The sequence below is a fragment of the Anastrepha obliqua genome, chromosome 5, assembly GCF_027943255.1.
Source record: "Anastrepha obliqua isolate idAnaObli1 chromosome 5, idAnaObli1_1.0, whole genome shotgun sequence".
In the NCBI taxonomy this organism is placed as follows: Eukaryota; Metazoa; Arthropoda; class Insecta; order Diptera; family Tephritidae; genus Anastrepha; species Anastrepha obliqua.
Window position 1 is genome coordinate 5,988,999 of NC_072896.1, and position 23,015 is coordinate 6,012,013.

The 23,015-nt window shown below is 39.0% G+C and overlaps 1 protein-coding gene across 1 annotated transcript; it reads left to right on the forward strand.

The window, feature by feature from the left end:
- The first annotated feature begins 4,292 nt into the window (after positions 1–4,292).
- Positions 4,293–19,363, forward strand: LOC129247320 (uncharacterized). The gene is made up of 5 exons (XM_054886404.1): positions 4,293–4,476; positions 9,922–10,609; positions 16,409–16,517; positions 16,686–16,771; positions 18,475–19,363. Exons 1-5 carry the CDS (start codon positions 4,293–4,295, stop codon positions 19,361–19,363), a joined length of 1,956 nt encoding a protein of 651 aa, XP_054742379.1.
- The last annotated feature ends 3,652 nt before the right edge of the window (positions 19,364–23,015 follow it).

Here is a 23,015-nt window from a genome sequence, read left to right on the forward strand (position 1 = left end):
ACAACACATTTCTCACCTCGACATTAAACCAATTAAATTTGTACTATTTGAAATAGTATTTTTGAAATAATAAGCGAATACGTAAAATTTATTACATAATTTTTTTTTTCAATTACATTAAAAAAAAAAAAAAACGATTTTAAAAAATAAAATTTATAAAAAAAAGTTTGCACCGGGTATTGAACTCGAGTCTAACATGTGGCGAGGAAAAATAGGCGGTGCGTTTATTTCTTCGACTGCTTATTTTTTTACCATTTTGTTACTTTTGAAATGATAAGCGGATACATAAAATTTATTAAAAAATTTTTACGATTACATTAAAAAAAACACATTTGAAAAAAAAAAAATTGGCGCCGAGAATTGATGCCGAGTCACATGGGGAGGATAAATACGCAGTGCGTTTATTTCTGCGCCTGCGTTGTGAACCAAGGTTTTGTGCATGCGCGCGACGCGAATTAATTTTAATAAAGTTCTGAAAGTAATTCATGAAGTTTTTCATTACATACATTCATAAATGAACGTATACTCTATATGTACATAAATGATGGTATATGACAATATACATACATAATATGTATGTACATGTCAATAGGAGGTATTTGCATTAAGAAAAAAAAAACGGTTTAAGATAAATCAACACTTATTTTATATTGTACATATGTCAATTTATAGTTTATGTATTCGACAGCATTTACATACATATGTAGGTATGTACATTTGTATATGAAAAACAATAATGCACAAGCGCAAGAACATCATCTTCCTTTCATACATATGTATGTACATATGCATGTATGCCCAATAACCTCACTGACTTCCCCACACAAAAATTAGAAACACCACAATTCCACCATAAAATGAAAACACCACATAAAAAATTAATACACCATATTTCTCTTTCACCAACTTTACTCCACTTGTTTTTGTATATATTTGCATTTTTGTATGTGTATGCATTTATGTGCACATATGTCATAGAGATTAACTGTTAGTCGAATAAACAAATGCGCCAAAAAGAAGAAGTTCGAAAGAAAAGTTGGCGTGTATCAGAACGCAAAATTTTTAAAGTGAGTCGGTGGTGCTAAGCAATTTTCGATAGTTTTGTGTGAAAAATTTAAAATAATTAACTTTTAAACAAAATGCCTAAAGTTCGGAAGTGCGTAGTTCGCGGGTGCAGTGAAAAAAACAAACAAATGTTTCTTTTGCCTCGGGATAAGGGTGTAGCACAGAAGTGGTTGGAAAATTTACGTTTGGAGCCAACTGCTCGTTGCACGCCTTATACCACATTCGTATGCAGGAATCATTTTGAGGACTACGCTGTTGGGAAAAAACTTTTAAAACGAAATGCAGTTCCAACCATAAATCTCGGTAAGTTCAGCATTTATGCGTTTATGTGCACATTCGAATATGTGCGAATATATATTGCCCCATACATTTTTGTATTTACGTATATATGTATATGCATATAAATATGTGTAACGTACACATACATACGTAGGTCTAATAACACAAGTGTGTAGTAATGACAAAAGAATTTTAATACCAAGTGTGTCGTAGACCAAATCATCGCTACCTCGTATGTCAAAACGCTGCCTATTTTCTTCCAAAATTGAAAATCTTTCAAACTCTTCTAATGTCAAGTCCTCGTCCAGATTAGGCCTGATATAAGTCCGCTGAACAGGCTGAAGGATCAACTCCGAAGAGCCACTATTACTAGAACTACTAAAACTGTTTACATTTAATTTTAATTTTGGAAAAGCCCCATCCAAAAGTCTTTTTTTTGAAATGTACTTTTTTTCAAAGTGACGTTCACAAATAAAAAGCTTCTTGTGGACGGGAAATGGCATCTTTAAATTGCACGCTAAAGCCCACGTGTTGAAGGCAACTTCCGTTTTAGGAAATGAGAATAATATTGTGTGTCAACCCGTGAATTTTCTTTATTTTCGTTTTTGAAAATATTTTTTTAATCAGAATCAAGACAAAATGAAAAATACACAGTGTAAACAGTGGACCAGCCATTACCAACATGCTTATGAGATAATTTGTATGGGAAGTGATTTGATATGCATTAGTTGTTTGCTTTCAGTAATTAAAATTTTGGAATTACACTAATGAACATTTTCAATCAATCCATTGAAACGAAATATGAAATAAGCATACATATGTATGTATATAAAAATTTTGCTATGGCTACTTGGTTCACTATATACATTGCAAAAAAAAAGTTTCTCTGTCAAGTGTGCATACTGAAAACGAAAGTGCATGCTGTATGGCAATATGTATTCCTTAAGCAAATGTTTGTTTCTTATTTTTTATAGCAAAATATTTTATTAATAAAAAAAAATATTTGGATTTGATTGTTAGGATTTGATGATGTTCCTAATGCCATGGAAAAAAAAATAAATCGGGGTTGCTGCATCGAAGATTGCCAACCCGATGGCAATTCAATATTATTCTCATTTCCTAAAACGGAAGTTGCCTTCAACACGTGGGCTTTAGCGTGCAATTTAAAGATGCCATTTCCCGTCCACAAGAAGCTTTTTATTTGTGAACGTCACTTTGAAAAAAAGTACATTTCAAAAAAAAGACTTTTGGATGGGGCTTTTCCAAAATTAAAATTAAATGTAAACAGTTTTAGTAGTTCTAGTAATAGTGGCTCTTCGGAGTTGATCCTTCAGCCTGTTCAGCGGACTTATATCAGGCCTAATCTGGACGAGGACTTGACATTAGAAGAGTTTGAAAGATTTTCAATTTTGGAAGAAAATAGGCAGCGTTTTGACATACGAGGTAGCGATGATTTGGTCTACGACCAAGAACATTTCGCTCAGGTGGCACGTTCTTTTCAAAGTAATGCCAACAAACAGGACAAAGAAATTATGCAGCTGAAACAGGAAGTGGAAATTTTGAAAAAGCAATATTCAAATTTAGAAAAAAGGGCAATTGTAGCTTCGAAAAATGCAAGCGAAGATGCAATAAATTTTGCTAGGATGATAGTTAGCAAAATTAACACATATACAGAAGAGGAGAAAAACTTGGCCCAAAATTTGAATTATATGTCGACCAAAGCGTATAGTTTTATGCGTGATGACCTCAAATTTGCACTGCCCCATAAAAAATCGTTGATGCGCTGGCGGCCAATTAGGTATGTTAGACCAGGAATTGATGCGAAGGTTTTAGAAAACTTAAAAAAAATAGTAAACGAAATGTCTGAAAGGCAGAAAATCTGCGAAATAATTTTCGACGAAATTTCCGTCAAAAGTGATCTTGTTTACAACAAAAGTAGGGATGTTATAGATGGCTTCGTAGACAGCGGTGGTAATGACAGGAAGATGTTTATTGCAGACAAATGTTGTTTTTTCATGGTAAAAGCCATTGCAGGAGATTGGAAGTATGTTTTGTCATATTATCTCGCAAAAGGAGGCGTACCTCAAGCACAATTAAAAAATATTTTATTTAGTAATATAGAAGCCGTAGAAAAAATAGGTTTAAATGTTAAAGCGATCATTTGTGATCAAGGCCCGATTAATGTTCAATTGTTTAAAGTGATGCATATCACAGAGACTAATCCGTACATTTTTTTCAATGGGAAAAAGATTTTTTGTATGTTCGACTATTGTCATTTAATAAAATCTGTGAGGAATAATTTATTAAAACATGATTTGAAGACTAAGGATGGTATTGCTAGCTTTAAAGTTATTCGGAAACTTTTTTCCATTGATAAGGATAATACCAATTTTAAAATATGCCCGAAACTCTCTTCGGCTCATATATATCCCAATAGTTTTGAAAAAATGACTGTTTCCCGGGCTACTCAGGTACTCAGCAATTCAGTGGCTGCTGGTATAGACATGCTTTTTAAGCAAGGGTTATTAGGATCAGATACGTATATATTGAATTGCGCTAAACCAACCCAGCTTTTTGTAAAACGAATGAATGATTTATTCGATGAGTTAGACTGTAAGGGCATGAAGAGTAATAACCCTTTCAAGTGTCCAATATGGCGAGGGTCTGAGGGAAAGTTGAACAGGCTTAGGGAACATATCGCATTTTTAGCATCAGTTCAACTTCCAAATAATATACATTCATTTTGTTTTCGTGCTTTTACAATCACAATTAACTCAATGATAGAACTTAGCAAAGAACTGTTTCAAAAACACAAAGATTTAAAATTTATATTACTTGGAAAGTTGAACCAAGATGCACTGGAAAATTTTTTTTATAAAATTCGGGCAAATCAAGGCATAAACACACACCCCACAGCATACGAAGTCCAATTCATAGTTGCTCGCTTGATGTCTATGAAGATCCTACGTCATCAATTTGAAAATAAAGGATCTAACTGTGAAAATGACGATGACATCAACTTGGATTGGAATCTTACTGAAGAAGAACCAACCACTGAAAACTTGGAGCCTTTGGAGCAACTTGCCGTGGATGAAATATACATTCCAGATGAGCAATTTGCTGAAATAGAAGGTAAAGCTGCAGAAATCCAGGTACAAAGGTACTACACAGGGTATTCAATTTACCAAAAATTGTTGTGTAAGTCCAGCTGCGAGAAATGTTGTAAAGCGATGGTAAAAACGCCAGGGGATTTGAAAAAATATTCCGAGGCATTGATTCAGTCAAAGAATTATAAAAGCTGTACCGATCTGAGGCTAATAAACCCAGATGATAAAGTATTTGACGTTTGCCGATTGCAAATGGCCTGGTGCATTAACATTCTCTGGTACTACTGTCTCCCAGCTGTGACCAAACAAAATTTTTCCCACCTCAGCAGTCACTTAAATATATTACATTTTTCCCAGCTCATTGGCAGGGATATATATCTATATAAATGAGCGGATTATGATAAAATTGCGCTTTGGAGCAAATCTTTTATTTTTAAAGAAGCGACTGAGCCCCACAAAACTACTTTTAATTATATTAAGCTCATTAAAAAATTTATAACAAAAAAATGATGAAACTATCAGCAAAATTGTTTCACAACTGTCTTCGACATACTTAAAAACTTTCTTTAGTGGTATTGTATGGAAAAACTCAACCCTGGTGTATATGCCCTTTGTTACGTCGAAGCTTTTACTTCAACTTCCAAACAGCCAAAAGTGCCACTATCAGAAAAAGCAACTGCCGCCATTGAAGAAATTGTTTAATGCACTTTGCAAGAATTTCAAAGCTTTGAATAGCACGTAAATGGAGTTTCAAACCTCGGGCTTTGAGCTTAAAGTTCAAAATATGAAGAAAAATTTTGTGAATACAGTTATTTGGCAAAAGCATCCAGGATGTTGGATACGCTAAATATTTAGGTGTCCATAAAGATGTATATTTGCGCATTAGGGTTGTCCTTAAATGGAGGAAGATAATGTGAAGCTGATACCACTACACCGATACTACAAAAGTCGAGAATATCACTATAAATTTTGGTCTTGATTGGCGACGGTTAAAGCATGACGCACAGTGGGCATAGTGCAAATCCTTCTATGAAGGCTCAAAAGTCGAAACTAAATTAAAAAAAAATTAATGAAATTTATAATTTAATAATATATAAAACCAAGTTTTTTTAGTTAAATTTCGGGACCACTGAAATTGGTATTATACAGGGTGATCGATATGAAGTGTTACCTATTCAAAACACCATAACTTTTTTGTGTGAAATTAATTTTTATTGATTTCAAAGACAAAATTGTTCAAAAATGATAAAAATTTTAAAATATATTCACTTTAGTTCGATATGACCACCTTTTGCCTTGACTACAGCCTTCAAACGGTCAAAAAATGAGTTGCATGCTGCACGAATGTGATCTTGAGGTATTCTGGCCCATTCTCGTATAATCATTTTTTTCAGCGCATCCATACTGGCATTTTTTTTAGTCCTAACCTTGGTCTTCAAAATGGACCAGATGGAATAGTCCATCGGATTTGTGTCTGGCGAATTCTAAAGCTATTGTGAAAACGAAATGGAGTGTGGAACATGATTTTTTAACCATTCTTGGTTTACACGAGTTTTATGAAATGGTGCCGAGTCCTGTTGGAACATCCATGGTCTACGACCGAAATGTTTGCGTATCCAAGGCTCCACAGCAGCTTCTAAAACATTTTCCTGATAATAATTTTTTTCATCAGAAAACACAATGAAATTCGCCACGTTCGTGCAAGCGCAACAACTCCTTTCCTCTTTCACGCCGAACTTATTTTTGCTGAGGTGAAAGATCGTGTGCTTTTTGGAACTTGTAAGCTTTGACCTTCAGCTCATTTTTCAATATGCGTCGAATGCTCTCTAGCGATATTTTCAGTTATTTGGCCATTTTTCTTTCACTTCGACGTGGATTTCGTTCAAGTCGAGCCTTCACTTTCCGTACCATTTCTGGCATTGTTGCGGTTTTTTTTTATCCACCTCCATGGCGTTTTGCAATGCTACCCGTATCATTGTAACGTTTTATAGTGCGATACACACACATTTTTTCCACTTTGAGGTGACTGAGCTCACGAACAACGGCAGGTTGTGATTTTCCAGCCAAATATAACGCAATCACACTATTACGTTTGAATTCCATCACAGAATAAAAAAATTCAACAAAACTGAGACGCAAATGCTTTCGATGGCTTATAAGCAATATATTGATTTGCCATTAAAACAATTTTGACGTTGATGTCATGAGCTGTTTTACAAATACAAGCAGTGTGAAGTTGGTAACACTTCATATCGTTCACCCTGTACATATAATTCATCCTCGTATTTGTGGTGTGCGTCTTGATGTTGGTCCACAAATGGAGAGACCTACAGTTTCAAGCCGATTCCGAACGGCTAATGGTTTTTTTTGAGGAGCTTTTTCATGGCAGAAATACACTCGGAGGTTTGCCATTACCTGCCGAGGGGCGACCGCTATTAGAAAAAACGTTTTCTTCATTTTGGTGTTTCACCGATATTCGAACCCATGGTAGTCACGCACCAACGCATTCTTCTACGGCGTCCGCATTGGTACTACTGTAGAAAATAATATCATGAAAAAAATTGTCTGTAAACTGGGATGTTAAGCGTTTTTTATAATTTTTATAAACAAATTTCTTGAAGCTCCATAGAGAAATCTGTACTTTGACCTCTGTGCGATATTGCTTAACCGTCGCTAAGCGGGACTACAATTTACGTTTGGTATCTTCGTCTGTAGTAGTATCGATTTTGTGTATTAGATTAAAAAAAAATTAACTGGAACTTTTTGACTCTTGATAGGGTAATCTGAACTTTGACCACTGTGCCACATGCCTTACCAATCTCTAACCGGGATCAAAGTTTATAAGTAATAACTTTAAACCTGATATCACCGATTGGGAGGATGAAACTGAAAAAATTGTTCATTTGATTTTTTTAAGTGCCACCCTAATGCACATAAAATATGTATAACTATATACATACATACATACATCACTGACGTTACCTAGTTACTTGGCAATTCGTTTGGCCGAGCTTTTACTATAATTAAGATGTGTTTTTTCACTGTGTCCTGCAAATGAAGGGCCTTTCAATTTTATGTCGCTTCCGAGTGACTGAGTGCTTTTGTAAGAAATATTTTACATTTCATTGAAGACAAAATGATTATACAAAACAGGAATATTATTGGAATGAATTGTATTTTATTATAATCTCGCAGATAATTGCATGGCATTTATTTCTTTATATGACATCCGTTGAGTTATACCATCAGTTACGCAGTCCGTTCGGTCAGTTCATTTGACTACTTCTTCCAATAAATCTGACCAGTACATCAAAAATGCGACGCAATCGATGCTCACTTGGCTTCAGTACTTGCACGAGCTGACTTTTATAGGCACGTAAGCCAATATCCTTACGGAAAATCTTCCACGTAGTCGAAGGACAAAGACCATCAAGTTGAGAACGACTACGAATCGACACTTCCGCGCTTTCTTCAACACTTCGCTCTATGAGCTTCGTGCGCAGTTTTTTTTTTTCAAGTTTATGTCCACAGATTGGAAGCATTGATCTGGCGTTAAACGATTCTCGATGACTTGTCAAACCTTAAAAAAAATAAATAATTGGCGCGTACACTTCTGTTAGGTGTTTGAGAGCTGCCCTTCCTATTTGTCGTGTGCGTCTTGATGCTGTTCCACAAATGGAGGGGCCTACAGTTTTAAACCGACTCCGAACGGCAATGGTTTTTATCGGGAGCCTTTTCATGGCAGAAATACACTCGAAGGTTTGCCATTGCCTGCCGATAGGCGACAGCATTTTGCTGTTTCATGCACGAATAGTAATCGCAGACCAACCCATTCGGCCAAGGCTTACCAAACCCTACTAAACGTAAATGTTAACACAGTTTGCCATTCTCAGCTGTCTAACGATAGTTATCGATATCGATAGTTCTCATGCACCTAAAAAACACCTAATACAAATTTATGGAGAAGTTTACAACTGCCTCCTTTAAAACTTTTAACTGCTTTTAAAGAAACTTCTATCAATTGATGGTTGGCATCCATGGGCATCGAACCCAATTCCAATCAAGAGGTAGACGCGGTTTTTGAACAAATCTGCTACTGTACCTATGTACATATATAAATTAGTTAGTATTTGAGTTCACAAAATGATGAGAGCGCAAAAGCTCTCCCACCCTTTCTCTTTGTTCATTTACCAAGCTTTCGTAGTAAAAGCTTATGACATCCTTTGGGAGCAAGCTGAGCACATTGTCACTTTGACAGCGCGACGGCTGATATACTCCAAGAGTTAACTAATACGAGAACATATCAAACACCTATAGGTGGCATCCAACAAAAACGCAGCTAAAGTCAAAAACAAAGCCAGAGAAAGTCGAAACTCATTGAAATCACCGCCACTACACATGCACACACACGCACACATACATACACTAAACGCCTTTGTTAGCGCTGTGTTCTGAACTTTTACAAGTTTATGAGGGCTAGCGACTGAGCGCTCAACAACGCACGCTGACAGTTGCACAAGTCGTGGCGTTGGTGTCGGTGTCATGCAGTGACGTGACGCATTCAAAGCGACAAGAGCCAAAGATAACGCCAACAGCAACAGTGACTTCGGCGTTAACTGTGGCGGGGACTTTGAAGCTCTCTATTTTCCATTACTTTTCCGTGTTGTTGTGTGGTGCTATTTGTTTTTGGTTGACTTGCTTTGCCTTTGTCTTTTGACCATGTTCAAGTTGATTTGCGGTTAGTTGAGTTGCTTTGTGTTGGAAGTGAGTGTGACACAGTCATGACAGACGAACAAAGCAACGATGGTGGAAAAGGCGAGTGATTAAAAATTACTCCTACGCCGTCGGGTGAAAAGTTATTTTAATATATTCCACTGCGTAAATAAATATGTAACTAATATGTGAAGTGTTTGTAAAAAATTATTAGGAGTTGCGAAAAACGTGCATGCTGAGCTAGCCTATAAAAGTATGCAGTGAAAAATGGCAGGCAGAGAAATTGATTAGCCTTAATTAATGATACCTGGCGTACGCCTTGTTGTGTTACGATGTCGTCTACGTGCATGCGTGTGTCGTTGTGTTAGTGTACGGAAACGAAATTGCCAAAAATTATGCGAAAATGACAAAAACTTTACAAATAGCTGTTTAAAGGCTGTTTTCCTCAGACATATGACTTTCTTAAGGCATACTTTACGGCGCTCAATAACACTGAACCACTAAGAAATCCTTGACCTAAACCAATGCCATCACTGAAACTTTCCTTAGTAGCAACAAAGCACAGCAGTAGCGAGCAGACAAGTGCATGTAACACAAGCGACAATAATAACAGCAAGAGAAATGGCGAAACTACAATAACAAAAGCGGAAATAATAACTTCGAGTTAAGCACAAAGAAAACGAAAAACAAAACACCAATGTCTAAACTACAGTTACTCTACAAAATACGTCAATTTCCTACTAAAATTAACCTGCAGCTGGAGAAATTTCGCACATTTCCATGCAAATGGATGCGCGTCGCCGGCAGCGTTGCTTTGGTTGTGGAAAACTCGAGCCACACAGCGCTTACATAAAATATAATAATAAGAATTTAAGTGCAATACAGGCAACAAAAGGCACCATCAAGCAGGCAACAACATTAGCTGCAACAACAAGAGTGTGGTTAGTGTATTTTCCAAACACAAAAGCGTGCTCGAACCGCAATAGTGTACCAGCTGTGTGTGTAATAAGCTTAGCACATCGACGACAAGCAGTGAGCAAATCTGAGGAACGTACACATAAGTTGCCACAAACACAGTTGGCTTTTGCGACAGCAACCGGAAACTGTGGCCACAGCATTTGGATCAGCCTGCGACCCCACCTGAGAAGCATACGTTTCACTTTAAGGGTAATTTTCTATGTTGCTATTGTTGTTGGTGTTGTGGCAGCGGAATCACCTTGTGTTGGCAGCTATAATCTAAAGGTGGTAGCAACAGCAGCGGCTGCAGCATCAGGAAAAACCATTTTACGAACTCAACCGCAGCTACCAACAGCCAATCCACCGCAACTTGTTGTTGCAAAATCCCATTTGCCACAACCGTTCACGCCGGCAACAATGGGCTCATGCTTCGGCCGTTGCGTAGCAAAGGATGCTCATGGTGGAGCCACCACAACATCCTGTTTGTGGTAAGTGACGCGCGTCTGTGCTTAATTAAAATCTAATTGCGATGCGAGGGCAACGCAACGCTGCTATAAAGCGCGTGCAATGTACATATGTAAATTTGCGACCATAAACATACGCATACGTACACAGACAGGGTGGCTTATATAGTGGCTTCTTTTTCAAAATTAACAAAAATCATATTTTTTCAGAATAGTATTGGTTCAAAAAGTATTGAAAGAGCAGGTATTTCCATGACTCATGAAACAACATTTCATTCATGCGGCAGTTTATGCTGGCTTCGCATCCTGTTAACCCAGTTTTCCAAGACTGACTCTACCTCACAAATGACTTGCTCAATATTCGTCTTAAAGGACTGAGTCGTTAATAAATTGTGCGCATAACATCTGCCCTTTATAGCACCGCGTGAAAGAAATCTATCGGCAGCTTCTATGTGCTAAATTGACATCGCCGAGAGAGCTGGTAACGTGATTACCGAACTTTGCACGCAAAATACCGATTGTTACAAGGGCTGCATGAAATGACGTGCCATGCTGCTGAAACCAAAGATCGTCTGAGTTCATATCTTCAACTTCTGGCCACAAGAAGCCGTTTATCAGGCATCTGTAGGGCTTACTCTTGACCGAAATGCCCTTCCAGAAAAGTTTTCAAAGAAAAATGGAGCAATAACACCACCGCTTCCAAATCCGCACCAAACTGTGACTCTCTGAGGATGCAGTAGCTTTGCGATAATCACATGCGAGTGTTCCAATAAATACGCTTCATCGAGATAAAAATACGCTTCATCAAAAATAAATACTAAATTCTGCTTAAGCTGCACTTAAGGGGGTCTTCTGGTCTCGAGGCCCTGAAATGAAGGGTTTTTTTGGGGATTGATTGTGACAAATCCTGTGAATATTTAAAAAAAAAAATTTTTTTTATTTTAAAGGTACATGTCTTGGCTTTTAAAAAATGGTTTTGACTTTGAAAAAAATTAACACCCGCGACCTTGAAATGGCGCTGAAGACGTCCACCTCCAAACGAACCAGGTCTCCATTTTGGTCACGGTTTTTCCACCTGGGTTATCAGAAAGCAAAAATTAGATATGCGTTGTCTTCAGAGTTGCCCTGGTTAAGTTTTCCCGTGACAGATTTTTTTTTTTAAATTTTTTTCAAAAGTTATGCAACAATTTGCAAAAAAAATTTTTTTTTGCTCATTTTTTGAACTTTAAAAGGTTATAAAAATGGAATGAAAAAAAATTTCAAAAATCGTACACGGGGAAACTTAGCGGTAAGTTTTCCGAACCTTTTAAGACCAAAACCATTGAAATCGGAGTATAACTACTATGAAAAGTGTGACCAAAATGCTTAAAAAACACGATTTTCGGGGAAACGCGTTTAAAGATAAAGTTTATGATAAAACGGCCGGAGGAGGGTACACTTCGGTGCCCAGAAAAATGTGAAAAAATGCGATTTTCAAAAAATCCTTTCTGTGGCGTATTCTCGCATACACATACAACAAAATTATGCAAAAAAAAAAAATCGATTTTTTTTTCGCTGGAGACCAGAAGACCCCCTTAAGACTCTATATTCTTTTGAAATTAACCCCCCTTTGGTCTAAAAGTGCATTCGTATTCGGCACTACTAAATCCTGGGTCATAAAGGTATTCATGGAAGCGAGAAAGCTTCCTTCCTGGCGGTGGAACAACACACAATTAACAAAGAGTTTATCATATAAAAAATGTGGCATTACTGTGGCATGACTGTGGCATGGGTTGTCCATCGTGCTGAAACTGAAAAAAGTCTAACTAACGGCGGCAAATGGTAGCTCCGATTGACATCACGGAGACGACCGATTATGGCATGCTAAAATTGAAGATGGTAAAACTGACTTGGAGTCCATGACTTTATTTTCGAGCCACAAATATTGTTTGAGATGCCTCTGTAGCCCCGCTCGAAAACCCACACCAACCTGTCGCTCTCTGAGCATGCATTGGCTTCTCTGCGATCGCGTGCGTGTCTTCCGATTGCCAGCTGCGGCAGTTTTGTTTGGTAACTTAGCCGCTGAGATGGAAATGCGCTACGTCAGTAAAGAGAATTTAGATTTATTTTTGATAGACATGGGCTACTTAACATTGACTTTGGAACTAAGTTTTTATTACCATATTAATGTAAAGGGTTTTCCAATAAGAGGCGTTATTTTGATATTCAAAGAAAAATGCTAATTTTTATATTAATATAAATGATCGGCTGTTTATTTCATTATAAAGAGGAAGGTATGCCGTTAATAGTGCAAAATAACATCAGGCGAATGACCACCACGACCACGCTTACAGGACAATATCCTTTTTATGAAATTTTCCATAACCGAATAGCGAAGTGGCTGCCCTATGTCCTCGATAGCCTTACGAATTCCATCTTTGAGGTCTTGAATCGACCCTGGGATATTGGCGTAGACCTTTTCTTTCACCAAAGAAAAAAGTCATGCTAAATCACAAGATCTCGGTGGCTAATTTTTATCACCTCTTCGAGAGATAACACGGTTCGGAAACTTTTCCCGTAAAAGATCAATGGTTTCGTTGCTTGTGTGGCACGTAGCGCCGTCTTGTTGCAAATAAACGTTGGCCAGATCAATACCATCCAATTTCGACCATAAAAAATTGTTAATCATCCCTCTTGTTAAACACCTAACACCTGTTATTGGCAACCCCTTTAGTTTCTAAAATATCTCAAGCGTAAAGCATTTAATTTGGTTCCACGCCGATATGACACTGATTTTCTCTCAAAATTTCCAGCGGAAAGAGCGATCACTATCAAAACAGCATATAATAAAAAAACTCACTACATGGACCACCCTGTGTATGCGTATGTTTGAAAATCCGCTCTGTAGACGCCAAATTAGGAGGAAATTTAATTTTCTGCAATTTAGTAAAAGTATCGCTATAATGCGTGCACACTCACACACATAACCAGATACCTAGCACATGCACCTTCACATGTATTGCACATACACACACACACACACACCAAGTAAAAGCACTCAGAAACATTAAAAAGCAAATCTAACTATAGATGCATGTACTTTTATGTATGTATGTATGTAAATCTGCAGCATCCAGTCGACCTTTGTTCTCAGGGCCACTAGTAAGTAATACGACTGTTCACTACACCCCATAATTGCTTGATTTCTTTGCTATTACCTTCTGGCACGAGCAACTTTGTATGCTACTGCGTCTGCTCATCACTTTTCGATTTCGATTTCACCTACATACTCACATAGATATATCTCTATTTACTCGAGCGAAATTTATTTAACGCCTTCGCCTGCAGCATCAGCTTCTTATATAAACCTGCCAAGCTCTCCTTGAACACCCTTCGTCTAACCTTGCAGTATCACATTTCTGTTTCTACTCCTTAGAAAGTACACCCACACACCTACTTACATACAAACGCTGGTGTCTGTATAATTCATTATGCTGCCTTTCAGCGCTACAACGCATTCTCACACTATCGCTCATTTCAGTTTGTCTGTCTCCCTCATGAAATAAAAATTTACTCTGTTTTATAGATGTTTTCGCCCACTCCTCGGATCGCAAGTAATTAGGTTGTGGTAATTTCAAACGAATACAAAGGCGTCTCTTCAAATAGCTTTATTATAAATTGAACTTTTGCTCGAGAGGTTGAGTTTTCAAATCTTTCATTAAAGAGTTCAATTTTCGTTAGATTTTGCAAGATTGGGGCGCAAATTTCAACGGATGTTGTCAACGTCTAAGCTTTGGTCTTTTTGCTCCTAAAACCAGTATATAACGAACTTTTTTTTCAGATGAGTAAACTTCAGCTTCTGATCGCCCCTCGCCAGGCAAACCTCCGAGTGTATTTCTGCCATGAAAAGGTTCCTCATAAAAAACCATTAGCCGTTCGGAGTCGGCTTAAAACTGTAACTGTAACAACATCAAGACGCACACGACGAATAGGAGGAGGAGCTTGGCCAAACAACTATCAATGATGATCGGCAACTATCAATGATGATCGGTATCGATATATGGTAACCGAGTTTTTGCAGCCATTCATCCACTGCAGGAAACATTTTTTAAACTCATCCGTCGGAATCGCGTTCAATTCGGCTGTCACAGTTTCTTGGGTCGTGGCGACTGGCTCGTGTGCCACTCCGCACTCTCTCGCTTGCCCTCAGGATCGTACTCAAAGCACCAGTATTAAAGTATTATCCAGTTCGTCACTTTCCAATACTTCACGACTCTTTTCCACACGCAATTGCTTTTGTTCATCAGTCAAAACCTTTGGAACCAATTTGGCACACACTTTGCGCATTTCAGGTTTTCCGACCGCGATTTCTCGCACATTGCAATTAACTTATTTAACTCTTCACTGATCTCACGTAGACTAGCACGACGGTTAATATTCAAAAATGCACGAACCCGGTTCACATCTTCGTCTGTTTGCGTCGTCGACGTCCTCCCGATCTTCCTTGAACGAGTAACGTTGCTCCAACGATCGCTGTATTTTCGCCACTGCAAAACCCTAACACACTTTTAAAACAGCTTTCACGCGCGGAGCGATGTTGACTGCACCACTGTTGCCAGCCAACTGGGACCGGTTTCTAGTGGGAAGGTCCAACGTTAATTTTCCCCCACCAGCCGTTTCGGTTAATCGCTTGGCAGACGCTCCGCGCGGGAAGGCTCATTAGTTTTCAATCAAACCCTCTAATGATACAATAAATATGCAGATTTGATGAATCCACTTGTTTAATCAAATAGGATAGGGAACTTTTTGCATCTGTATTCAAAATGCCCAGTATAAACTATGGGCAGACACTTCCACTTAATCGTTCCAAATAACTACGTAGGCAAACCCCGCCATTATCGAAGAACACCTGCCAGCTATTAAATAGAACGGAGAAGTTATCAGCTAACTTATAATTAAGTGTACATCACAAGCAGATATGATAACTAATATCACATTTAAGAAATTCACAAAGCCTGTGCTCATAAGTTGAGATTAAAACAAAAAGCAGTTGTGCTCCTCTCCCAATGCATACACCCAAACACAGGCCGAGCCATTCGTCCCCCTTGACTGCTTGTGCCAAAATTCCATGAATCTTCAAATAAATCAAAACTTACTAGCATCGCAAGATACCACATTTAATTGGGTCACTGGCTGTGAATGCTTTTAGCCAGCCGCAAGCCACAAGCCGCACGATACCACTAAATCACACCAATAAGCAGACACAATGAATTTTTTGGCAGACTGCGCTTGATAGTGGCATATTTGCAAGCGCTGCAACTTTGGCTTAACATAAATACATAAATAGCTTTATCTCTGCACGAGCACACACCATCGCTGGCCCACAAAATGCATCTTCAGCTGGATACGAAAATGATGCAAAAACGTCTGAACGGGCGCAGATTTACTCAATTGCCAACTGTTGTGAGGAGCATAGCGGGGGTCGCATATACGAGTACAAGTGCTTAGTATTCTATGCTATGAGTAAATACTTGTAGGTTCAGTGGCCTAAAAGTATACTACAAGTACGTTAAGCAACATGTTTTGCCGCTGTAATGCAACAAGCGAAGGATGGAGATGGTCGAGGAGGTGGGCGGTGTGTTCATTAACTGCTTTGTTCGGCAGCGTATGTTTAATGCTATCATTACAACCCTTTTTTGCAAATATTACAACATATTTTTTCACATACGAGTGTATATGTGTGTATGAGTATGCGCTTGTGTGCATGTACGAACATGCCGGCGGCGATTTTTTATTTGTTTGCACCTCTTGAGCTTGAGTTATGAAAGTGTTGTCTGCTTATAGGCGTCAACAGCGTGCAACAGATGAACAAGAAGCGGAACTCGTGTCGAATGCGAGCGACAAATGCCCGAGAGAGAATTTCATATACCGAATTATAAAATTTAAAACGAAGGTGAGTGCACGAATTTAGATTTAAAAGTGCAATGAGCGAAATAAAAAATATTTTTAATAAAATTTTACCAAAAATTATTACTTGTAATTGTAATTTTTAGCATTTTTAAAATATTAAAAAAAAATTTTACGAATATTTCTATACACGAACATATCTTTCAAACCCTAGCAAAAACGACCACAGTTTATCGATAAATTCTGGGAACAGCAGGATATGCAGTATACAAAATTAGCTAGCAGAAATGGAGCCGAGGGGTAAGAACGTATTTCATTTTCCCTTACGCAGAATTTAAAAAAAATGTCTCAAAAATTGTGAAATTACACATAAATATTTTTTTAAATTTTATCCCAATTTTTGTCCAAAAATATTTTTCATTCATCTATTTTTGTTTTATTTTTTATTATAAAGGGTGATCAATTTAGAGTCATCGGATTCAATAACGCGAATTCAAATTGATGGGACACTTATTTTTTTAAAATAATCTATTTCAAATATTGGCCGCATCTGCGCCGTAATTCGGCCAACCATAAACACCAATTTTTAATAGCTGAATGTCTCGCTGGAGGGCTTCGGTCGGTATCTCGTGACTAACTTTAATAATGTTGGCTTCCAATGCCTCAAACGAAGCTGGCTTATCCAAAAAGCATTTCGACTTTGCATACCTCCACAAATAAAAAACCAAATGTGTGATTTCACCCGACCTTGGTGGCCGATCCACTGGTTGAGACAAGAGATAATTTGCTCACCGATAGGAAGATGCAATAAATCCATTGTTTCACGGGCTATATGGCAACTAGCGTCGGCTTGTTCAAACCAAGAGAGCTGTGGACATCACGAACTGCAATTTCCGGTATCAAAAACTCGTTTATCATGGCGCGATAGGGTTCGCCATTTACTGTTACATTGGCGCCAGCCTTGTCTTTGATGAAATATGTACTGATGATTGCTCCAGCCCGTAGGCTGCATCATACGTTTGTTTCCACTGGATGTAATGACTGTTCTTGAATGGCTTCGGGTTGCTTTTCTGTCCAAATATGGCAATTTTGTTTGTTTACGTAGACATTAAGCAAAAAGGGGCCTCACCGCTGAACAAGACTCAGGACCCAAAATACGGATCTTCGGTAAGTTTTTCAAGAGCCCGACGACTGGAATTATGATGCTTTGGAAGTCAGCAAATCTTGGACTAGCTGTACTTTATATGCTTTCAAACCAACATCTTTGCGTAAAATCGCCCAGTTCGTGCCATAAGATAGGCCAAGTAGTTGAGATCGGCGCCGAATTGATTCTTTCGGGTCTTCGGCTAAACTCTCATTTACAGCCGCAATATTCTCTTCACTTCGGGCCGTACGTAGTGTAGTCTCGAGTGTCATCCAATAATGAAAAAATTATTCTCAATTTTCCCGAATAGTGCGTTCGGTACGACAATGGTTATGTACACCATAATTTGGCCTGAGCGCGCGATTTTCACACTTTTCACAGAGCATCGATTTTTGTAATGCAATTGTACAATCGGTAAACGTTGTTGCGGCGTAAGCCTTTCCATGATGAAATGTCAGTGAATACTGAAAAAATTGCGTATTTCGTTTGAGAGTAGTCACACCAGATCTGTCCAACAAACGGTATTGAAAAAAGTACCTCCAATCTGGTCACCCTTTATATTAATACCTTTAAGAAGTTTTGATAGAATAACTTAAGTGAACTTAGCACTTTTTCCAGACAGACACCAAATTGCTTGCTCTTCTTGATGTATTTAATCAATTAAACATTTAGAACCGTTGCTTAAGAAACCGTCTTAAACAAATTTCAATAAAATACGAAGTTATTCTACGATAAATCAGAGTTTATCGACCTCAAATCAAAGTCTCTTAAAGTCACTGATGATGTTTTATGAAACTAGTAAACTAACAAAAAAAATTAAATAATTAAATTTTAATAAAATTTGTACATTCCCTGCCAGTCTCTCTGACATTCAGCTCCAGAATCTCGATGTACACAACTTACTTAGCAACACCATTTTGGCCAAGGAATCAGCGCTCAACTACTGCTTGTCCGAGGCGCAATACGCAGCGGCCAGCTCGCGTGCCAGTTCCTCGCTCGACCTCGAATGGGAACACGAATACGGTCACATGCGGCAGCTGTACCAGCAACCGCACAACACAAACCACAGCACACAGTCCCTGCTACTCACCACCCACAACGGCAGCAACAACAACCTGGCACAATACACCAATTGCAACACTACACCGGTTCATCAGCTGCATGCGCTCAACAATAACAACTCAACGTGTAATGGCAAACGCAGCGCCACCTACGACAATCATCCGCTTCATGTGCACCTAAACGATTCATGGCAATATCTCAGCCACGACGAGGAACAAATGAATTCGCTGACTTCATACACACAATCACAGTCTCTGCCGCATGCGCCATTGAATGTCGCAGCAGCTTCGTTGGCGACGGCAAAAGCAACCGAATGCTCCGAATCGCGCATGCGCGTACGTCGTGGCCAACAGCCGCCTATCAACGAACGGCGTAATAGTTCCTTTACACGCACCTCACCGTCACACAATTCTTGGTCGCACATCTCGACACCTGAGTCACTCGAATGGGATCAGGATGAGGAACAGCAACGACAGTTACGTGTCGAAGATGATAATTTGGATCATGAAACGCTGGAGCTCTTGCATCAGATTGAACAGCTGAAGAATCGTGTGCTAGATGAGACCGGCGATGGGCTCTTCGATGATGGCGTGATGGCTGCCGAAGTAGGGGATATGAGCGAGGGTATACACTTTGTTGTGGGAGGGCAAAGCTGTGCGGAGGATGAGCGGAAAAATATCAGTTGATTTACATTCCGATTGACAGCGATGAGATGGGAAATTTAAAGAATGAGAGAAGGACGGGGGTGAAAAAAATATCAATTATAGATTGGGATATACTGTATAATCAAGTGCCTAGACTAAAGTATCACTAAATACCAGAAATAATGTTTAATTACAGTTACTGTTAACGTTAAAGTTAGACTAGAAGTTATTACACAACGACATGGCAAAAGAGTAAGGGAAGAAAAGTCACAAGCAAAGTGGATCCCCTTAACCCACTTCGCAGTGCAAATATTATAATTTTGAAGATCTTAAAGAACTTCACATATCAAGAAAAATTGAGTATTTGCAGCATACCCCACACAATGAGATTACAGACTTTTTTAATTCTCCTCCCTTGTAAATGAGTGCATGGTTCTATTAGAGCCCTTGATCTGACAACAACTGTTTTGCTCATTGGCTCTCATCTTCAGACGAGCTCAATAGCTCGAGATGTTCGGCTTGCAGAGATGCAAGTGTGTAAGAATTTTTGTAAATCCAGTGATTTGGATTGGCGATTGCGATCGCGCGAGAGGGCAACTAGGAATTCATCTATTATGAAAGGAAAGCTTAAGCGGCAGAGGATATACTGAAGTAAAGCGATTACGAATTACGAATGGAAACAAGTTGCGTGAAGAAAATTCTGCAGGTGACTAATAGCGAATCCTGATAGCTCCTCAAGCATAGTTAAATTGCGTATCCTTCCACTGTGCCATTGCTTGAGATTTAGTTAGATTACGATCAGTCATTACAGCGCAGAAATATTTCGATATTCTGCCCGATTTTTGTGTCCCCAAATGACTTTAAAATTACATCATAATTGTGTGCTTGGCTGTAAGATTTAGCCAATAAAAGAGCACTGAGCGGGGGAAATATGAAGTAAAGTTTGATAGAGCGGCAGCTGAAGCGCTACTAACTTGATTGATGATCGGTGAAATAGCGCAAAAGTGAGACATTATTAAAGTTGAGCAAGATGCTAGACTATTATTTCTTTTCGGGTATTTTCTAAGACTTCATATATTAGGAATATCTGGTCGAGAGTAGGTTCTCAAGGTATAAAGCCCACATGGCTCTGGATGAGAACCTACATGTCTGAATCTTAACTTTACGAATGCTGGACCGCTGAGGTGTAAACGCTGAAACCATTCCACATCACCGTCCTCAAGATAGCTGCCGATAGAATTGGATGGGTTTCCATGAGATATTGGCCAGCAAAAACCCCATCACTATATTCCTTTTATATGGACCCCTTCCTAAACCCTTCTTAATCAAGACGACCCTCTAAGTATTCTCAGGAAATGTGTTGAATCGACGGCATCAGACTAGAAAAAAGGGTCTTATATGAATAGGTTTGAGCTGGTCCGTCACAGTATGCAGTAACGGCCACGCTGCTCTAAGGGTCCTAGAAATCTCTCGCATCTCTTCAAACATAGTTAATGAATGTAAATTAAGGCTGAACTTCGTTTCAAGGTGAAATGATCTAGAACTTGTGTGGGAGCAGCGACACTATGGGAATTAACTGGCTGATGAATTGCCGAGAGTGCAATTAGATTGGAGGCAAATGTAGAGTCAAGCAAAGTGGGAACGGTCACGTAAATCAAGGATTTCATTAATTAATCTCCTAAGACCTAACACACATAGAAGGAGTGAGCTACGAACCCAGACAGGACTAATTACAGCACACATCTATGACGATGCTATATGCCCACCGTAGGTATCATCGACGCTCCACTGCGGATTGTTTTTGAGGATAAAAAAGTACAGGACATCATCTTTGCAGCTTCCCGGTGTTCGTCGGACTTTGACAGCGTAATTTTGAGTTGATCAGATTTATGAAAGAGTCCGGCAGATTTACAGATGTGTAACGAGTGAGTTCCTATGCCATCTGTCTTTTCATACTTTTTCAATTCTGCATCTAGGCTTTAAATGTAATGGGGAGTGTTGTCTGAGTGATTATGGTGGCTTAGTCTGTTGGAATATCCAGATCGTGCCTTATCACTACGGGAGCTGTGACTTCGCAGGTCTTAGAAGCCCCTTAGAATGCCTCCAATCTACGGGACTCTGCATGTCAGTATTCGCACCATGCACTCGCTCAGCTAACTCGAAGCCCATCTATCCAAAAACAGACCATAGATAGCCATGGAAACATATCGCTTCATTCACCTAGCAAGACTACCTCAACAGTCTTGCCCTATCTGACCGGGTCATCAGGCATACAGTTTTCTAAAACGTCTCTGAGACTTGATGCTCATATAAACTCGAAATTTAAGTATTTAGATGCGATCCAAAAAAGTGGCAGGCATTCCCCGACAAGTTTTAAGAACACCGTCAGTGAGTCTAGGTCTTTCATTGTAGGCCTGACTATTATAATAAATGTTTATTCCGCTTCTGACGTTAAATATTTAGGAGTAATCCTAGATAGTAAACTTACCTGAAAGAAGCACGTCGAGCAGAAGGTCTCCCGAACACTAAAACTCTTCTGGCAATGTAAGAGAGCCTTTGGCAAGATATGGGGTCTAAGACCGGCGATAGTACACTGGCTGTACAGCACCCTGATTAGACGCATTATTACATACGCCTCTGTAGTATGGTGGAAAGCCACATTGTTAATTCCAGAGTAATACCCCTAAACAGGATTCAGAGAAGTGTGTGCTTGGGTATCACAGGTGCCATGAGTACGACATCTGGTGATGCCCTTAATGCCATTCTGAACTTGCAACCTCTAAATCTTCAAATTCGAAAGGAAGCAATGAAGGCGGCGTACAGGCTCAAGTTAAACGGAGTCTGGGGAAATAAACTGTTCTCGATGCCGGTGGACAATCGGGTGCCTGTCGTTAGTTTCAGTAGAAAGTATGACGTTTTGATCCTAGATAGAGATCAATGGTTAAGTCCAGAGAACCTATTAACGGACATTGTGGTATTACAGGGAACGAGTTAGCTAATAAATTGGCAAATGAAGGCTCTGCAAGTATGTCACTAGGCCCTGAAACCTTTCTAGGTGTCAATTCCGCATCCATTCAACTATGGATTGACGACTTCATGAGATCTACCCACAGAGGTCGTTGGCCTGAGTTGAACTCGTGCAGAGTAGCCAAGTGCTTTGTGAAAGAACCAAACAGAAAAACAGCGATCTTTCTCCTAAAACTCAGCAGAAAGGACCTGAGAGTACTGGTGGGTGTAATCACAGGGCACAACGTCTGTGGTCAGCATATGGCTACCATGGGGTTCGTGGACAGCCCGATATGCCTATCCTGTCTTGAGAATGACGACACTGCAGAGCATTTTCTCTGTAGCTGTCCTGCATTTTCCAGAATCAGACTTAGGATGTTGGGTTGCGATATACTGAGTATGGATAAATTCATACTCTTCCTCTTCCGGATCTCTTAAAATTTATCAATGAGTCCAAGAGATTTGTGGAAGAGTGATCTCAAACTAATTTATCCGTTTTTACCATCCACCTTTTATCTTTCCTATCTCTATTCTTTCTACTGATATTTATCCGGGTGTAGTACAATGGTCTACTGACTGAGTGCTTGAAGTTGTCCAACCCCCCACAAATCTAATCTAATCTTCAAAGGTGTAACAGTTTTCAATAGCTAATAAACTGGTTCTTGGCGAAATACTGCAGTTGTCCGGA